This window comes from Amphiura filiformis, chromosome 15 (assembly GCF_039555335.1).
Source record: "Amphiura filiformis chromosome 15, Afil_fr2py, whole genome shotgun sequence".
NCBI lineage: Eukaryota > Metazoa > Echinodermata > Ophiuroidea > Amphilepidida > Amphiuridae > Amphiura > Amphiura filiformis.
The window spans coordinates 18,197,286-18,217,006 of NC_092642.1; the positions used below are offsets into that span (position 1 = coordinate 18,197,286).

The window sequence follows — 19,721 nt, forward strand, 5'->3', positions numbered from 1 at the left end:
CCGTAGAGTTATAAAGTAATTCAATATCAGAGTATTATTCCAACAAATATTAATAGACTAAGCGAGATGAGATGCTGTTCTGACGGTAGCTAAAGCAATTGTGACGTTGAAACGAACTTGCAGTTGAATTCCATAGGAGGATCGACCCATATATGTATTGAAATAACTTCCTTTGCATGTGCCTAAAAGACAATCGACATCAAACGTCGGCTGCCGCGCCCAAAGTGCGCCGCGCCATTTCCTCTATTGTTCATGAGACGGAAAAGAAAGGAACGATCGAAACGCGCCTGCGCATTTCCTTGTGTAAAGTACAAGTAGTACATTGAATATTTCATCTAATCGAATTTGTGGGAAATATAAAATAATTGAGGCGGGTGTGCAATATAATTGAGAGCTTAAAACCGAACTTTATATGTATAGAAAAATGTATGTTTTAAATTTAAATATTTAATTCGTTCTGGAAAATGAATACAATCTCTGTTGTTTTTCTTTTTGAACATGGGATAATAATATATATTTTATTACCCTAAGACAGAGAAATTGAAAAACACTCGGACGCAAAATTTGCATGCATGTTGGCAATCAGACACGACAACCATTTATTGACTTTTGTTTAAGACCCGCACCAGTACCTACAACAAATAAACAAACAAACAAACAAACAAATTCTCAGCCGTATTATAGCCAAATATATAATAGGAGATTCTCTAATCGAGCGAATTACCCAACCCAAGACTCTAGCGAAACAACGACCAAAGGCGCAGAAAATCTTGTTTTAGCAAAATCAAATGTGATCCAAACTTGCACTCTGGTGGCCGCCACCCGAGGCTAAATTCTGAGCGTTTGACCCCGAACCCGTGGATCATTAAATCAAATATCATGGCTAAACCAAATGTGATCCAAACTTGCACTCGGGTGGCCGCCACCCGAGGCTAAATTCTGAGCGTTTGACCCCGAACCCGTGGAACATTCATCAAATATCATGGCTGGAAACTCAACAATAAATTACGGTACTGGTGCATACAGATCCCACGCTCCCAAGTGGAATTCCTGAGACTCTTCAACAGGTGGTCTACCTGAAGTTACAAAGGATCAAGTCTTAATGTTAGCATTCTATGACATATACATATATCATAATAAATAAATACAGAAAAGATAATTCAAAACCCAGCATTATTTTCTTTTTTGCTTACTGTGTGAAGTCTTTGACCTTATAAAAGACTACTTTACTGTTTTTTTGACACCTGTGCCTGTATGTAACAATACGATTGTCAATTCCTGTACATATATATAGTTTTGACGACTTACTTTCCCTCTTGAACTATCATTCTAAAAAAGGTTGATACAGAACAATTATATAAATTTTATGTGGCAACATATTGAACACATGATCTAATTAAACAGTGTACATTGTATCTTTGAAGATCTGAGAAAAGGGAAATTAATTGCAAGTCACATGTAATTTTAATGATCGGCGTCAACTCTTTATTCCTCCCTCCTTATCTACAGGGACCATAATTCTTGATTTTTCTTTTAAACTTACAGACAGTTAAATGCTTTAATTAGCTATTATTTAACACACTACCATGTAGTAGATAAAATATATCTGTATTTATACAGGTCATTATCTCATTACTGTAACACATAATTATATTTTACTTCCTTCTCACATGTCCACACAGGGCGCGGTGGGTGGGAAGATTTTTGTTGTTGTCGTGTCCAATACAAAACCAACAGTGAATAAATCACTACCTAATCACGCCCGAAACCCGCGAAGGCGGCAAATCCCATTGGTTCCCGGGTCGAGCCAAACAATACAAATTTATCTGCATGACAATGATTGACATCTGACCCGGTAAACAATAACATGGATTGGCCCATTTCTTAGCAAGGGTAAATTGAGTTTAACTTGTTGCACTGTGTTAAACTTTATTATTATTACTATCATCAATCAATCAATCAATCAATCAATCAATCAATCAAGTTTGATCGATGATAGTTATACTAATAATGATACAATAGTACTGTTATTATTATCCCATGTTAAAAAAATAACAGAGATTGCATGTACCGTATTCATTTTCCAGAACGAAATAAATGTTAAAACTTAATAATTATTACTATCTGCAAAAACAGCAGATCAACACTTAATAAACACTTGTTTATAAATTAACACCCTATACTTTCACTGTACAAATAAGTGTTTATGCTCTGCTGTTTTGAAATGCAGGTCTACTTATATATATCATGTTTTTACAAGGCTTTGCATGTTATTTCTTTATGTATTCATGTTGTGAATTGAATTGACGGCAAGGTTTTTCCAGTTCCTAGTTCGCTTCTTAATTCAATTGTTCGATTTCAATCATATTATATAAACGTTTGATCCCGAGCGTTTGTTTCCTTATGAAAAATAAAAACAATTGAACATGTGATATATTTTTGCTATCATTATTATAAATACTATATTTGTGTTATTACCAATATCATCCTTTTCCTGCTATGAATGTGATTTCTATATTTTATATAATGTTAATAAAATTGAACTGAATTGAATTGACGGCAAAGTGCTTTTTCCAGTTCCTGGCTGGACGCTAACATTATTGACATCTCCGAGTTCAAACATCCCGCCTTCAACTTTCGGCATATTAAGCGGATTAGGACACCGCATAAGATGTGGTATTTCAATCCGTGATTGCCGAAATTAAGAAAAGAAAATTAATTAATTAAATTCAAATAAATTTGAATTGAATATAGAAGGCCTATTGTGGTCCGCGATTGTAATCATCTAAAAAATGGATGCTTTTACAGTATTACTATTGATTCCTTCGAGTTCAAACATCCCGCCTTCAACTTTCGGCATAATAGGATTTAGGACACCTCGTAAGATGTGCCGTGGTATTTAAATCCGTCATGATAATTAGTCCGTGATTGACAAGCAAGTTGCAGAAATTTAGAAAAATAAAATGAATCATGACCAAGTATCTGTCATTCATTTACAAATCGTACTTGTTATTGGCTTTGATATAAATAATATTCATTGCAATAAATATGCACCAGTATGTTTGGTAGGCATAGGTAGTTGAGCTTGTTTTGTGGCCTTGATAATAATAATGACTTGTTTATATGAAGCTAAAGTCATCGCCTCAATAATATTAATTAGTGTTAATTATTTTTGTGCAATTTGACTTTTTGTAAGTGAGGAATCTAAAGAAGCATATGTTTTGTTAGTCTACAAATATCAAATTTGTTTCATATTATAGGTAACCTGTAAATCTTAATGCAAAATGCGTTATTTTCATTTAAAAATAATTAGAATCATGGTGTATGGTAACATGTGCCTGAAATTGCTGATATTCATCAGTGCAGAGTAGATTAGATATGAAAATTGATAGTTATTGAAGTAAATTGAGCATTCATTCATATTGTTTGTAAACCAAATATACGAGAAATAAGCTTTTACAACAATTGTTACATTGTTTTGGAAGGACGATAATTAATGCACACGATGATATTTTTTCTTGATATCGTATATTTACGTTTACGTTCACAGTTACGTTTGTTATATTGTTTCCATTTTAAGATTTGGGCGGCAAAAATGAAGGGGCGGTAGAAGAAGAAAGAAAGGGCGGAAAATTGTTTAAAAATATTTATATGCCGTGAAACAGGTTTGAGGTTGCTAGCGCTATACTCGACATATGGAGTGTCACCCCTCAAATTCTAATATTGGGTGATTTACCCACTCCCTCATATCCGGAAATCAACACATATGAAAATAATGATGCGAGGCTATAATTATTATGTAATATCTGCATTAATTTTGTGTTTTATTTCGTAAAGCACATGTCATACAAAAATAACCACAAAACACATGGTCAAAGTCAATGTAAACCAAGTATCTAAAATAGAGTGTTGTTATAATATACATATTTACATACTATTTACAAAAGTTATAAGTCTACACGTTTACAATACTACGACGATCTCGTGCAGTCCATGTCAGTCCTAAAATATTTGTTATATTTAAAATATTTACATATTATTTACAAAATCTTGGTTACAACGTCAGTTCTCTTACAAGTTTATTCTAGAAGTAATGTTAAAACCTTACACTTGACGTCAACTGTTCATCATAGAAATCAGACTCTATAGTATACCTTTACTGGAACATAATACGGTCTTAATCAAAAGAAGCATATACTCAACAAGCATTTTGAGCTATTACACAAACGCGTTTTGGTTTGGTCAAAACGTTTTAATAACATTTAAATATCGGATTATATAAAGTTCACGAAAACGTTTTATTTGAAAAAAACACTACAACAACACAGCTACAAGTCTTATTGCTAAATATTTTAGCGTCTTTTGCAACACTTTTCTTTGCTGGGATATCACCATTTACTTATACCTGTACAGTGTATTTACCTCTAGTTATGAAATAAATCTCATAATAATTTATCATGTGGTTCAAAACTATGAATACATAGTATACGGTACATTGGCACATAATACCGGCTTATGTCTAAAAGAAGTGTATTATACTCTTTTTGAAATGGTTTATTCAAAAACGTTCAATGACATTTAAATGATGGGTCATTCTAAGGTCATGAAAACATTTTAATATTTTCATTAAGTTTACAAAAAATGTTTTCTGAATGTTATTAGAAATAACAAGGGTTTGTACCTTTATATAACCTGAAATTTAAATGAGATGGCTAACTGCACATTACAACATATCGTAGTCGTCGTATACAGAGGGAAATATCTTATTTATCATTATTCATTTAGCTTGTGGTTTTCAACATTTCAGTTCAGGTGTTAAAATATATATCAAAGTTCACTTAGCAGCAGTATAATGGTATCTTGCAAGAACTTTAAATGATCGTTTTTGTCGAAGACATATCAAGTTCCACAAAATGGCACAAAATCCACGAGTTGCACAAAACTCTCCAGTTCAAGTTCATAAAATCTCGCAGGCATAAACGGTCTTCTCCGATTTACATGTATCACACCTCACGTTGCAGCACCATTGGAATTGACAATTACATCTAGACTCCACCACAATCTTTGTCCTCGTTACTCTAAGTCCGCATTTAGTGCATAGTCTCTTGCAACTGTGATGCTCCCACGAGGCTAGTTCATCAACCGAAGCATCATCTTTAGGACTGCGCAGGCACTCACGGCCTTCCGTACCACGTGTACCGATGGTAGAATTTGCGTCACTGTTTTCTCCTTCTACAGTTCTCGAAGCAACCTTTCCATTGATGAGTTGACCACGAACATAATTTACACGGACGGCATCCAGATATTTCTTCTTGAGTATAGATCCGATGACGCGGAAGTCAGCGAGTTGGTCCCAGCACGTTTGGACGGAGCAGCTACCTGACACACCATGACACTTGCATCGTCGTTGCATATTCTTACGAACAACCTGTCAGGAAAAAAATAATAATAAAAAAACCGTTAAACATTGACATTTAATTAACATTAAAGCGCGGATCAGGATCTGTGATCTCACTCAATAGATAATTCATTTGGGTACATAACATCCTCACTCGTCTACCGAAGATAGCAACATCAATATTACATCAGAATTTGCTTGTTGCGGTCCGCCGACATACATATACAATTGTACATACATTCTAATGAATTTAAAAGTTGACCAAATATTGTATACAATATATAGGCTACTTATAGTTGACAATTTTTGTCACATCGTAATGTTTTATTACAAACAAAGATATTAGTGTTTTGCTTTACTGGTCAAATAAAATGGCAACACGTAGATATACACTAGTTCCAAAACATGTTAGTCGTCTTACCTTTCTTCCAACTTCGTTGTTATGGAGATTGGCGACAGCTCTTGCATCATCACCAGTTTCTAATTCGTCTATGAAATTCTTGGAAAGTCTCTCGCCGAAATTGACATTATCACTACAACCACCCCACTGCCAGTCGTCACCACCTGAGTGAGGGAAAAACAAACAAAATAGTAGTTTAAAATAACGTTTAATGGACAAAAAGTCGCTGGAAGTTGTCACTTTTGAACGAATACATGCCTCTGAAGAATGAAGGCCTAATGGCTTTTACTAAACAGCCCAGCAAACACAAAACGTTTTCGACATCATTCGCAAAAGGTTATAAAAGGTTGTCACAAAACGTTTAAATGTCGGGTTATATAAAGGGTACAGTAATGGTATAAAACGTTTTCATAACATTAAATAACATTTGTTGGTAATTTACTGCACAGCAAACACAAATGTTTTACAGAAAACATTTAAATGTCGGGTTATATAAAGGGTATAAAAACGTTTTAATAACATTCCAAAAACATTTTTGAAAACTTGGTACAATATTTTGCAAAAAATGTTTGCCCAAAATATTTACAATAACGTTTTTAAAATGTTTTCACGACCTTTATATAACCCGACATTTAAATGTTATTAAAACGTTTTTACCTAAACCAAAACCTATAAAAACTTATAACATTTGGTGAAGTCGCCCAGACTACAATTCTTGGTCAATGTAAACATAATTCCAGACTAAGAATCTTTTTACATTTAGCACAATTGCATATGACGCTAATAGCACGCTTTCCCTAGACTTACAAACTTTTTAGATTCAGCACATTTGCATATGACGTGCTATTAATTGCTATTAGCGCTATTAATTGCTATTAGCGCGCTATTAGCGCTAATAGCACGCTTTCCTTGACTTAGAATCTTTTTAGATTTAGCACAATTGCGTATGACGTGCTATTAATTGCTATTAGCGCGCTATTAGCGCTAATAGCACGCTTTCCCTAGACTTAGAATCTTTTTAGATTTAGCACAATTGCGTATGACGTGCTATTAATTGCTATTAGCGCGCTATTAGCGCTAATAGCACGCTTTCCTTGACTTAGAATCTTTTAGATTTAGCACAATTGCATATGACGTGCTATTATTTGCTATTAGCGCTAATAGCGCTATTAGCGCTAATAGCACGCTGTCTCTAGACTTAGAATCTTTTTACATTTAGCACAATTGCATATGACGTGCTATTAATTGCTATTAGCGCTAATAGCACGCTTTCCCTAGACTTACAAACTTTTAGATTTAGCACAATTGCATATGACGTGCTATTAGCGCTAATAGCGCTATTAGCGCTAATAGCACGCTTTCCTTAGACTTAGAATCTTTTTAGATTTAGCACAATTGCGTATGACGTGCTATTAATTGCTATTAGCGCGCTATTAGCGCTAATAGCACGCTTTCCCTTGACTTAGAATCTTTTTAGATTTAGCACAATTGCATATGACGTGCTATTATTTGCTATTAACGTCAATGTAAACATAATTCCAGACTAAGAATCTTTTTACATTTAGCACAATTGCATATGACGCTAATAGCACGCTTTCCCTAGACTTACAAACTTTTTAGATTCAGCACATTTGCATATGACGTGCTATTAATTGCTATTAGCGCTAATAGCGCTAATAGCACGCTTTCCCTAGACTTAGAATCTTTTTAGATTTAGCACAATTCTATATGACGTGCTATTATTTGCTATAGCGCTAATAGCGCTATTAGCGCTAATAGCACGCTTTCCCTAGACTTAGAATCTTTTTAGATTTAGCACAATTGCGTATGACGTGCTATTAATTGCTATTAGCGCGCTATTAGCGCTAATAGCACGCTTTCCTTGACTTAGAATCTTTTTAGATTTAGCACAATTGCATATGACGTGCTATTATTTGCTATTAGCGCTAATAGCGCTATTAGCGCTAATAGCACGCTGTCTCTAGACTTAGAATCTTTTTACATTTAGCACAATTGCATATGACGTGCTATTAATTGCTATTAGCGCTAATAGCACGCTTTCCCTAGACTTACAAACTTTTAGATTTAGCACAATTGCATATGACGTGCTATTAGCGCTAATAGCGCTATTAGCGCTAATAGCACGCTTTCCTTAGACTTAGAATCTTTTTAGATTTAGCACAATTGCATATGACGTGCTATTATTTGCTATGAGCGCTAATAGCGCTATTAGCGCTAATAGCACGCTTTCCCTAGACTTAGAATCTTTTAAGATTTAGCACAATTGCATATGACGTGCTATTATTTGCTATTAGCGCTAATAGCGCTAATAGCACGCTTTCCCTAGACTTAGAATCTTTTTAGATTTAGCACAATTCTATATGACGTGCTATTATTTGCTATTAGCGCTAATAGCGCTATTAGCGCTAATAGCACGCTTTCCCTAGACTTAGAATCTTTTTAGATTTAGCACAATTGCGTATGACGTGCTATTAATTGCTATTAGCGCGCTATTAGCGCTAATAGCACGCTTTCCCTTGACTTAGAATCTTTTAGATTTAGCACAATTGCATATGACGTGCTATTATTTGCTATTAGCGCTAATAGCGCTATTAGCGCTAATAGCACGCTGTCTCTAGACTTAGAATCTTTTTACATTTAGCACAATTGCATATGACGTGCTATTAATTGCTATTAGCGCTAATAGCACGCTTTCCCTAGACTTAGAATCTTTTTAGATTTAGCACAATTGCATATGACGTGCTATTAGCGCTAATAGCGCTATTAGCGCTAATAGCACGCTTTCCCTAGACTTAGAATCTTTTAGATTTAGCACAATTGCGTATGACGTGCTATTAATTGCTATTAGCGCGCTATTAGCGCTAATAGCACGCTTTCACTTGACTTAGAATCTTTTTAGATTTAGCACAATTGCATATGACGTGCTATTATTTGCTATTAACGCTAATAGCGCTATTAGCGCTAATAGCACGCTGTCTCTAGACTTAGAATCTTTTTACATTTAGCACAATTGCATATGACGTGCTATTAATTGCTATTAGCGCTAATAGCACGCTTTCCCTAGACTTACAAACTTTTAGATTTAGCACAATTGCATATGACGTGCTATTAGCGCTAATAGCGCTATTAGCGCTAATAGCACGCTTTCCTTAGACTTAGAATCTTTTTACATTTAGCACAATTGCATATGACGTGCTATTATTTGCTATTAGCGCTAATAGCGCTATTAGCGCTAATAGCACGCTTTCCCTAGACTTAGAATCTTTTAAGATTTAGCACAATTGCATATGACGTGCTATTATTTGCTATTAGCGCTAATAGCGCTAATAGCGCTAATAGCACGCTGTCTCTAGACTTAGAATCTTTTTACATTTAGCACAATTGCATATGACGTGCTATTAATTGCTATTAGCGCTATTAGCGCTAATAGCACGTTTTCCCTAGACTTACAAACTTTTAGATTTAGCACAATTGCATATGACGTGCTATTAGCGCTAATAGCGCTAATAGCACGCTTTCAGAAGAAATTGGCACGACATTTGCACTTTTGCATATGAAAACGTGCTTTTATTTGCTATTAGCGCGCTATTAGCGCTAATAGCACGCTTTCCTTGACTTAGAATCTTTTTAGATTTAGCACAATTGCATATGACGTGCTATTATTTGCTATTAGCACGCTGTCTCTAGACTTAGAATCTTTTTACATTTAGCACAATTGCATATGACGTGCTATTAATTGCTATTAGCGCTATTAGCGCTATTAGCGCTAATAGCACGCTTTCCCTAGACTTACAAACTTTTAGATTTAACACAATTGCATATGACGTGCTATTAGCGCTAATAGCGCTAATAGCACGCTTTCTTTAGACTTAGAATCTTTTTAGATTTAGCACAATTGCATATGACGTGCTATTATTTGCTATTAGCGCTAATAGCGCTATAAGAGCTAATAGCACGCTTTTCCTAGACTTAGAATCTTTTTAGATTTAGCACAATTGCATATGACGTGCTATTATTTGCTATTAGCGCTATTAGCGCTAATAGCACGCTTTCCCTAGACTTAGAATCTTTTTACATTTAGCACAATTGCGTATGACGTGCTATTAATTGCTATTGCATTTAGCACTATTAGCGCTAATAGCACGCTGTCTCTAGACTTAGAATCTTTTTATATTTAGCACAATTGCATATGACGGGCTATTAATTGCTATTAGCGCTAATAGCGCTATTAGCGCTAATAGCACGCTTTCCCTAGACTTAGAATCTTTTTACATTTAGCACAATTGCATATGACGTGCTATTATTTGCTATTAGCGCTAATAGCGCTATTAGCGCTAATAGCACGCTGTCTCTAGACTTAGAATCTTTTTACATTTAGCACAATTGCATATGACGGGCTATTAATTGCTATTAGCGCTAATATAGCGCTAATAGCACGCTTTCCCTAGACTTAGAATCTTTTTACATTTAGCACAATTGCGTATGACGTGCTATTAATTGCTATTAGCGCTATTAATTGCTATTAGCGCGCTATTAGCGCTAATAGCACGCTTTCCCTTGACTTAGAATCTTTTTAGATTTAGCACAATTGCGTATGACGTGCTATTAATTGCTATTAGCGCGCTATTAGCGCTAATAGCACGCTTTCCCTAGACTTAGAATCTTTTTAGATTTAGCACAATTGCGTATGACGTGCTATTAATTGCTATTAGCGCGCTATTAGCGCTAATAGCACGCTTTCCCTTGACTTAGAATCTTTTTAGATTTAGCACAATTGCATATGACGTGCTATTATTTGCTATTAGCGCTAATAGCGCTATTAGCGCTAATAGCACGCTGTCTCTAGACTTAGAATCTTTTTACATTTAGCACAATTGCATATGACGTGCTATTAATTGCTATTAGCGCTAATAGCACGCTTTCCCTAGACTTACAAACTTTTAGATTTAGCACAATTGCATATGACGTGCTATTAGCGCTAATAGCGCTATTAGCGCTAATAGCACGCTTTCCTTAGACTTAGAATCTTTTTAGATTTAGCACAATTGCGTATGACGTGCTATTAATTGCTATTAGCGCGCTATTAGCGCTAATAGCACGCTTTCCTTGACTTAGAATCTTTTAGATTTAGCACAATTGCATATGACGTGCTATTATTTGCTATTAACGTCAATGTAAACATAATTCCAGACTAAGAATCTTTTTACATTTAGCACAATTGCATATGACGCTAATAGCACGCTTTCCCTAGACTTACAAACTTTTTAGATTCAGCACATTTGCATATGACGTGCTATTAATTGCTATTAGCGCTAATAGCGCTAATAGCACGCTTTCCTAGACTTAGAATCTTTTAGATTTAGCACAATTCTATATGACGTGCTATTATTTGCTATAGCGCTAATAGCGCTATTAGCGCTAATAGCACGCTTTCCCTGACTTAGAATCTTTTAGATTTAGCACAATTGCGTATGACGTGCTATTAATTGCTATTAGCGCGCTATTAGCGCTAATAGCACGCTTTCCCTTGACTTAGAATCTTTTTAGATTTAGCACAATTGCATATGACGTGCTATTATTTGCTATTAGCGCTAATAGCACGCTTTCCCTAGACTTAGAATCTTTTTAGATTTAGCACAATTGCGTATGACGTGCTATTAATTGCTATTAGCGCGCTATTAGCGCTAATAGCACGCTTTCCCTAGACTTAGAATCTTTTTAGATTTAGCACAATTGCGTATGACGTGCTATTAATTGCTATTAGCGCGCTATTAGCGCTAATAGCACGCTTTCCTTGACTTAGAATCTTTTTAGATTTAGCACAATTGCATATGACGTGCTATTATTTGCTATTAGCGCTAATAGCGCTATTAGCGCTAATAGCACGCTGTCTCTAGACTTAGAATCTTTTTACATTTAGCACAATTGCATATGACGTGCTATTAATTGCTATTAGCGCTAATAGCACGCTTTCCCTAGACTTACAAACTTTTAGATTTAGCACAATTGCATATGACGTGCTATTAGCGCTAATAGCGCTATTAGCGCTAATAGCACGCTTTCCTTAGACTTAGAATCTTTTTAGATTTAGCACAATTGCATATGACGTGCTATTATTTGCTATGAGCGCTAATAGCGCTATTAGCGCTAATAGCACGCTTTCCCTAGACTTAGAATCTTTTAAGATTTAGCACAATTGCATATGACGTGCTATTATTTGCTATTAGCGCTAATAGCGCTAATAGCACGCTTTCCCTAGACTTAGAATCTTTTTAGATTTAGCACAATTCTATATGACGTGCTATTATTTGCTATTAGCGCTAATAGCTATTAGCGCTAATAGCACGCTTTCCCTGAAGAATCTTTTTAGATTTTGCACAATTGCGTATGACGTGCTATTAATTGCTATTAGCGCGCTATTAGCGCTAATAGCACGCTTTCACTTGACTTAGAATCTTTTTAGATTTAGCACAATTGCATATGACGTGCTATTATTTGCTATTAACGCTAATAGCGCTATTAGCGCTAATAGCACGCTGTCTCTAGACTTAGAATCTTTTTACATTTAGCACAATTGCATATGACGTGCTATTAATTGCTATTAGCGCTAATAGCACGCTTTCCCTAGACTTACAAACTTTTAGATTTAGCACAATTGCATATGACGTGCTATTAGCGCTAATAGCGCTATTAGCGCTAATAGCACGCTTTCCCTAGACTTAGAATCTTTTAAGATTTAGCACAATTGCATATGATGTGCTATTATTTGCTATTAGCGCTAATAGCGCTATTAGCGTTAATAGCACGCTTTCCCTAGACTTAGAATCTTTTTAGATTTAGCACAATTGCGTATGACGTGCTATTAATTGCTATTAGCGCGCTATTAGCGCTAATAGCACGCTTTCCTTGACTTAGAATCTTTTTAGATTTAGCACAATTGCATATGACGTGCTATTATTTGCTATTAGCGCTAATAGCGCTATTAGCGCTAATAGCACGCTGTCTCTAGACTTAGAATCTTTTTACATTTAGCACAATTGCATATGACGTGCTATTAATTGCTATTAGCGCTAATAGCACGCTTTCCCTAGTCTTACAAACTTTTAGATTTAGCACAATTGCATATGACGTGCTATTAGCGCTAATAGCGCTATTAGCGCTAATAGCACGCTTTCCTTAGACTTAGAATCTTTTTACATTTAGCACAATTGCATATGACGTGCTATTATTTGCTATTAGCGCTAATAGCGCTATTAGCGCTAATAGCACGCTTTCCCTAGACTTAGAATCTTTTAAGATTTAGCACAATTGCATATGACGTGCTATTATTTGCTATTAGCGCTAATAGCGCTATTAGCGCTAATAGCACGCTGTCTCTAGACTTAGAATCTTTTTACATTTAGCACAATTGCATATGACGTGCTATTAATTGCTATTAGCGCTATTATTAGCGCTAATAGCACGTTTTCCTAGACTTACAAACTTTTAGATTTAGCACAATTGCATATGACGTGCTATTAGCGCTAATAGCGCTAATAGCACGCTTTCCCTAGACTTAGAATTTTTTAGATTTAGCACAATTGCATATGACGTGCTTTTATTTGCTATTAGCGCTATTAGCGCTAATAGCACGCTTTCCCTATACTTAGAATCTTTTTAGATTTAGCACAATTGCATATGACGTGCTATTAATTGCTATTAGCGCTAATAGCGCTATTAGCGCTAATAGCACGCTTTCCCTAGACTTAGAATCTTTTTAGATTGAGCACAATTGCATATGACGTGCTATTATTTGCTATTAGCTCTAATAGCGCTATTAGCGCTAATAGCACGCTGTCTCTAGACTTAGAATCTTTTTACATTTAGCACAATTGCGTATGACGTGCTATTAATTGCTATTAACGCGCTATTAGCGCTAATAGCACGCTTTCCCTTGACTTAGAATCTTTTTAGATTTAGCACAATTGCATATGACGTGCTATTATTTGCTATTAGCACGCTGTCTCTAGACTTAGAATCTTTTTACATTTAGCACAATTGCATATGACGTGCTATTAATTGCTATTAGCGCTATTAGCGCTATTAGCGCTAATAGCACGCTTTCCCTAGACTTACAAACTTTTAGATTTAACACAATTGCATATGACGTGCTATTAGCGCTAATAGCGCTAATAGCACGCTTTCTTTAGACTTAGAATCTTTTTAGATTTAGCACAATTGCATATGACGTGCTATTATTTGCTATTAGCGCTAATAGCGCTATAAGAGCTAATAGCACGCTTTTCCTAGACTTAGAATCTTTTTTAGATTTAGCACAATTGCATATGACGTGCTATTATTTGCTATTAGCGCTATTAGCGCTAATAGCACGCTTTCCCTAGACTTAGAATCTTTTTACATTTAGCACAATTGCGTATGACGTGCTATTAATTGCTATTGCATTTAGCACTATTAGCGCTAATAGCACGCTGTCTCTAGACTTAGAATCTTTTTATATTTAGCACAATTGCATATGACGGGCTATTAATTGCTATTAGCGCTAATAGCGCTATTAGCGCTAATAGCACGCTTTCCCTAGACTTAGAATCTTTTTACATTTAGCACAATTGCATATGACGTGCTATTAATTGCTATTAGCGCTAATAGCGCTATTAGCGCTAATAGCACGCTGTCTCTAGACTTAGAATCTTTTTACATTTAGCACAATTGCATATGACGGGCTATTAATTGCTATTAGCGCTAATATAGCGCTAATAGCACGCTTTCCCTAGACTTAGAATCTTTTTACATTTAGCACAATTGCGTATGACGTGCTATTAATTGCTATTAGCGCTATTAGCGCTAATAGCACGCTGTCTCTAGACTTAGAATCTTTTTACATTTAGCACAATTGCATATGACGTGCTATTAATTGCTATTAGCGCTAATAGCGCTATTAGCGCTATAAATAGCACGCTTTCCTTATACTTAGAATCTTTTTAGATTTAGCACAATGGCTTTTAATTAAGCGAAGTCGAATTAAAACTAGATTGTCAATGGGGAGAAAATTTTTGGCCAGGTGTAAAAATGGGGAGTTTTTTTCGTCCTTGTGTATAATATGGGTTAAGCCGTTGATCCACTTGGGAGTTATGCACATCAGTGATTTCAGATATGCGTTCACCCGTGTTAAAACAGGTGCATGGTTATAAAGCAAGCATAATGGTTTTGTTAAATGTTTTTGTTGTTTTGTTGCTATGATGCAACCAATCACTTGGCATAATTGTAGCTGGTCAAATGCAAATGGGTTTTGACTCATATCATGTTTTATCATCGAGAGATCAACTTCTACTGAAAAACCCACCCTCCACGCCCAATAAGTGTACATGTATTAAGTGAAAGTAAAGTAACAGCGAGTCATGAATAAGTTAACATGTTTTAGCTGAAAATTAGTAAGAATAATCAATTGGTCATAAGTTTTACGTAACTGTGAAAACATGTTTAATGCTAAATTATGCAGCTTAAATTTACACAAGCATTAAATTAGTAAGAATAATCAATTGGTCATAAGTTTTACGTAACTGTGAAAACATGTTTAATGCTAAATTATGCGGCTTGAATTTACACGAGCATTAAATGTTTTATCAGAGCGTTAAACGTTTCAAAGTTAATCATGTGAAACAAAAATACCTTAAGAAAATGTCAAATATTCACAAAATTAGTTAAATTCGAATTCATGCATAACAATATAAGAATTGAAGTGAATATAATCAAGCCGTGCAGGCTTAATTTGTTAATGGAAATTAAGTTAATGGCTTAACATGTTTAATAAAACATGTTTATCATAATAAGTGGGGACACGGATAAGATAATAACTCGCAAGTTAGCAAGTTATTATAATTTTGAATTCAAGTTTAAGTCTTAAAGCTTTCAATTGTATATACTTGAGCCTTAAACACTGCATATAGCGGTCGTGTTAAACTAAGAATGTCTCCAAGTGCAAAACACTTGAGAAAAATGTTTTTCAATGTAAATAGAGAACTAGCTGTATAGAAATAAGATCACAAAAGTCAACAAATTCAAAATAAGTTTGATATGACGTTGAATTCATAGCAAATTCTGAAGTCTGAGAATTTGTATGCGAAAATAATTCCACAAAAAGAATGTTTCTGTCGGCATCAAGGAGGCACTTTATCATAAAAACAAAAAGTAGAAGAAAAAGCACTTTACCACATAATCAAAAAATAAAATAAAAAATAAAACAACCAAAAATGGTTGTTGAAGTTAAAGATACAAGCCAAGTACATGTATGTCACCAGTTTCCTGGGCATTGTGGTAAATACATACCAATTAATTGTGCCTAAGATGGGAAATAAATACGTGAAATGAGTGAAGCAAAACTTTTCATGTCTATAAAAGAAGACGCACATGTGCAGTTATTTTCGGCTTTCAATGATATTATGCATTAATTATATGCATTTATGACAAATCATGGCAAATGACATGGTCATTATTTGAAATCTGCGTAAAGTATGGAATTGGGTGTTATAAAATACACTTTGAGGCTTTGGTAACTTGTGCCCTTAATTAGTGCAAATTATGGTCATGTTTGGCTTTGGGGCATTCACATAGGGAATAATATGTGCCCTGAAATGGCTGCGGATTATGGTCTTGTCCGGGTCAAGGGTCACTTTCCCATGGAATCTAGAAGTGTGCCAATTGGCGAATATTTATGGTGAACAATGGTAACTTGTGCCCTTAATTAGTGCAAATTATGGTCATGTTTGGCTTTGGGGCATTTACCATAGGGAATAATATGTGCCATGAAATGGCTGCGGATTATGGTCTTGTCCGGGTCAAGCGTCACTTTCCCATGGAATCTAGAAGTTGTTAAATTAATAACGTCATAAGAAATAATGTGCCTTTAAATACGCGCAGATTATGGTCATGTCTGGTGTAGAGGCATTTTTCTTTGGTATGAGATACTTAAGAAATCCCATAAAGGATATTCTTTATATATAAATAAACCAAATGATCTCTCGGTTGGTATAGAACATGACCACCACAAAATGTTGTTGTCTCCCATGTTTGTTTTTGAGTCCATTGACAATTGCATATGACGTGCTATTATTTGCTATTAGCGCTAATAGCGCTATTAGCGCTAATAGCACGCTTTCCCTAGACTTAGAATCTTTTTACATTTAGCACAATTGCGTATGACGTGCTATTATTTGCTATTTTGCTATTAGCGCTAATAGCACGCTTTCGCTAGACCTAGAATCTTTTTAGATTGAGCACAATTGCATATGACGTGCTATTAATTGCTATTAGCGCTATTAGCGCTAATAGCACGATTTCCCTAGACTTAGAATCTTTTTACATTTAGCACAATTGCATATGACGGGCTATTAATTGCTATTAGCGCTAATATAGCGCTAATAGCACGCTTTCCCTAGACTTAGAATCTTTTTACATTTAGCACAATTGCGTATGACGTGCTATTAATTGCTATTAGCGCTATTAGATTTAGCACAATTGCATATCACGTGCTATTATTTGCTATTAGCGCTAATAGCGCTATTAGCGCTAATAGCACGCTTTCCCTAGTTGAATCTTTTTAGATTTAGCACAATTGCATATGACGTGCTATTATTTGCTATTAGTGCTATTAGCGCTAATAGCACGCTTTCCCTAGACTTAGAATTTTTTCAGATTTAGCACAATTGCATATGACGTGCTTTTATTTGCTATTAGCGCTATTAGCGCTAATAGCACGCTTTCCTTTTACATACTAATCTTTTTAGATTTAGCACAATTGCATATGACGTGCTATTAATTGCTATTAGCGCTAATAGCGCTATTAGCGCTAATAGCACGCTTTCCCTAGACTTAGAATCTTTTTAGATTTAGCACAATTGCATATGACGTGCTATTATTTGCTATTAGCGCTAATAGCGCTTTTAGCGCTAATAGCACGCTTTCCCTAGACTTAGAATCTTTTTACATTTAGCACAATTGCATATGACGTGCTATTATTTGCTATTAGCGCTATTGACATATTTGCAAATGAGGCACTAACTGCTAAAACGCTAAAAGGGGTTTGGTAATAGCAGTTTTAACGGATTTTTCATTAGCGTTGCTATTAGCGCTATAATGCATAGAGATAGCATACTAATTAAATGCTAATAGCAGCTGTAGCATAATAGCGCTAATTCTGCATTAAGCCATCATCGCACCTTCCTCCAAAATAACGTAAGAGTCCTAATGTACATAATTTAATAAATTAATTTGATATAAATCTGTTTGACCGTGCTAAATTTGGCTTAAATTTACCAATATATGCTTACGAACATGTAGGCGAATACAGACAAGATAAAAAAAAACACACAAAGAAAAAAAATAATAACAATTTATTAAAAAATCTTGCCCTAGACTTATCAAAGAAAAAAAAATTAAAACAAATTCTACTACCAGGAATTGCACCCATGTCATCGGATTGACAGGGACAGAGGGCAACCACTACACTACTGAGGGCACTTGTCAATTCGATTGAAATAATACATATAATAACTGTTGTTGTGTATTGATCTTCCACGATGTACAGATCTTGCACTGAAGGTAAGCAAAAATGATATGTGCGCATGCGTAGGGTGCAGAACTCGGCAGATCTTTGACGATAATTTTGCCTTTTTGGACACTAAAATACATTCGATCCTTAATTTTGTTTCAACCGAGTCTTCAATTAGCTCAATTAGGTGTATACCAATTTTATATACATTGAAGATATTTTTGCTTCAAATCTCTGACCTGCTCAACTTTATCGTTAAGTGTAGGCCTATATTCCCATAGACATCCAAAATAACGTAAGAGTCCTAATGTACATAATTTAATAAATTAATTTGATATAAATCTGTTTGACCGTGCTAAATTTGGCTTAAATTTACCAATATATGCTTACGAACATGTAGGCGAATACAGACAAGATAAAAAAAAACACAAAGAAAAAAAAAATAATAACAATTTATTAAAAAAATCTTGCCCTAGACTTATTAAAGAAAAAAAAAATAAGACAAATTCTACTACCAGGAATTGAACCCATGTCATCGAATTGACAGGGACAGAGGGCAACCACTAGACTACTGAGGGCACTTGTCAATTCGATTGAAATAATACATATAATAACAGTTGTTGTGTATCGATCTTCCACGATGTACAGATCTTGCACTGAAGGTAAGCAAAAATGATATGTGCGCATGCGTAGGGTGCAGAACTCGGCAGATCTTTGACGATAATTTTGCCTTTTGGACACTAAAATGCATTCGATCCTTAATTTTGTTTCAACCGAGTCTTCAATTAGCTCAATTAGGTGTATACCAATTTTATATACATTGAAGATATTTTTGCTTCAAATCTCTGACCTGCTCAACTTTATCGTTAAGTGTAGGCCTATATTCCCATAGACATCCAAAATAACGTAAGAGTCCTAATGTACATAATTTAATAAATTAATTCGATATAAATCTGTTTGACCGTGCTAAATTTGGCTTAAATTTACCAATATATGCTTACGAACATGTAGGCGAATACAGACAAGATAAAAAAAAACACAAAGAAAAAAAAAAAATAATAACAATTTATTAAAAAATTCTTGCCCTAGACTTATTAAAGAAAAAAAATTAAGACAAATTCTACTACCAGGAATTGAACCCATGTCATCGGATTTACAGGGACAGAGGGCAACCACTAGACTACTGAGGGCACTTGTCAATTCGATTGAAATGATACATATAATAACAGTTGTTGTGTATCGATCTTCCACGATGTACAGATCTTGCACTGAAGGTAAGCAAAAATGATATGTGCGCATGCGTAGGGTGCAGAACTCGGCAGATCTTTGACGATAATTTTGCCTTTTGGACACTAAAA

The 19,721-nt window shown here is 35.1% G+C and overlaps 1 protein-coding gene across 1 annotated transcript; it reads right to left on the bottom strand.

The window, feature by feature from the left end:
* Positions 1-3,812: 3,812 nt before the first annotated feature.
* On the bottom strand, positions 3,813-16,126 carry LOC140170759 (protein Wnt-8b-like). The gene is made up of 3 exons (XM_072193986.1): positions 16,090-16,126; positions 5,820-5,962; positions 3,813-5,428 (listed from the first exon to the last, which is right to left on the bottom strand). The coding sequence occupies exons 1-3, from the start codon at positions 16,124-16,126 to the stop codon at positions 4,958-4,960; spliced, it is 651 nt and encodes a 216-aa protein (XP_072050087.1). The 3' UTR covers positions 3,813-4,957.
* Between the last annotated feature and the right edge of the window lie 3,595 nt (positions 16,127-19,721).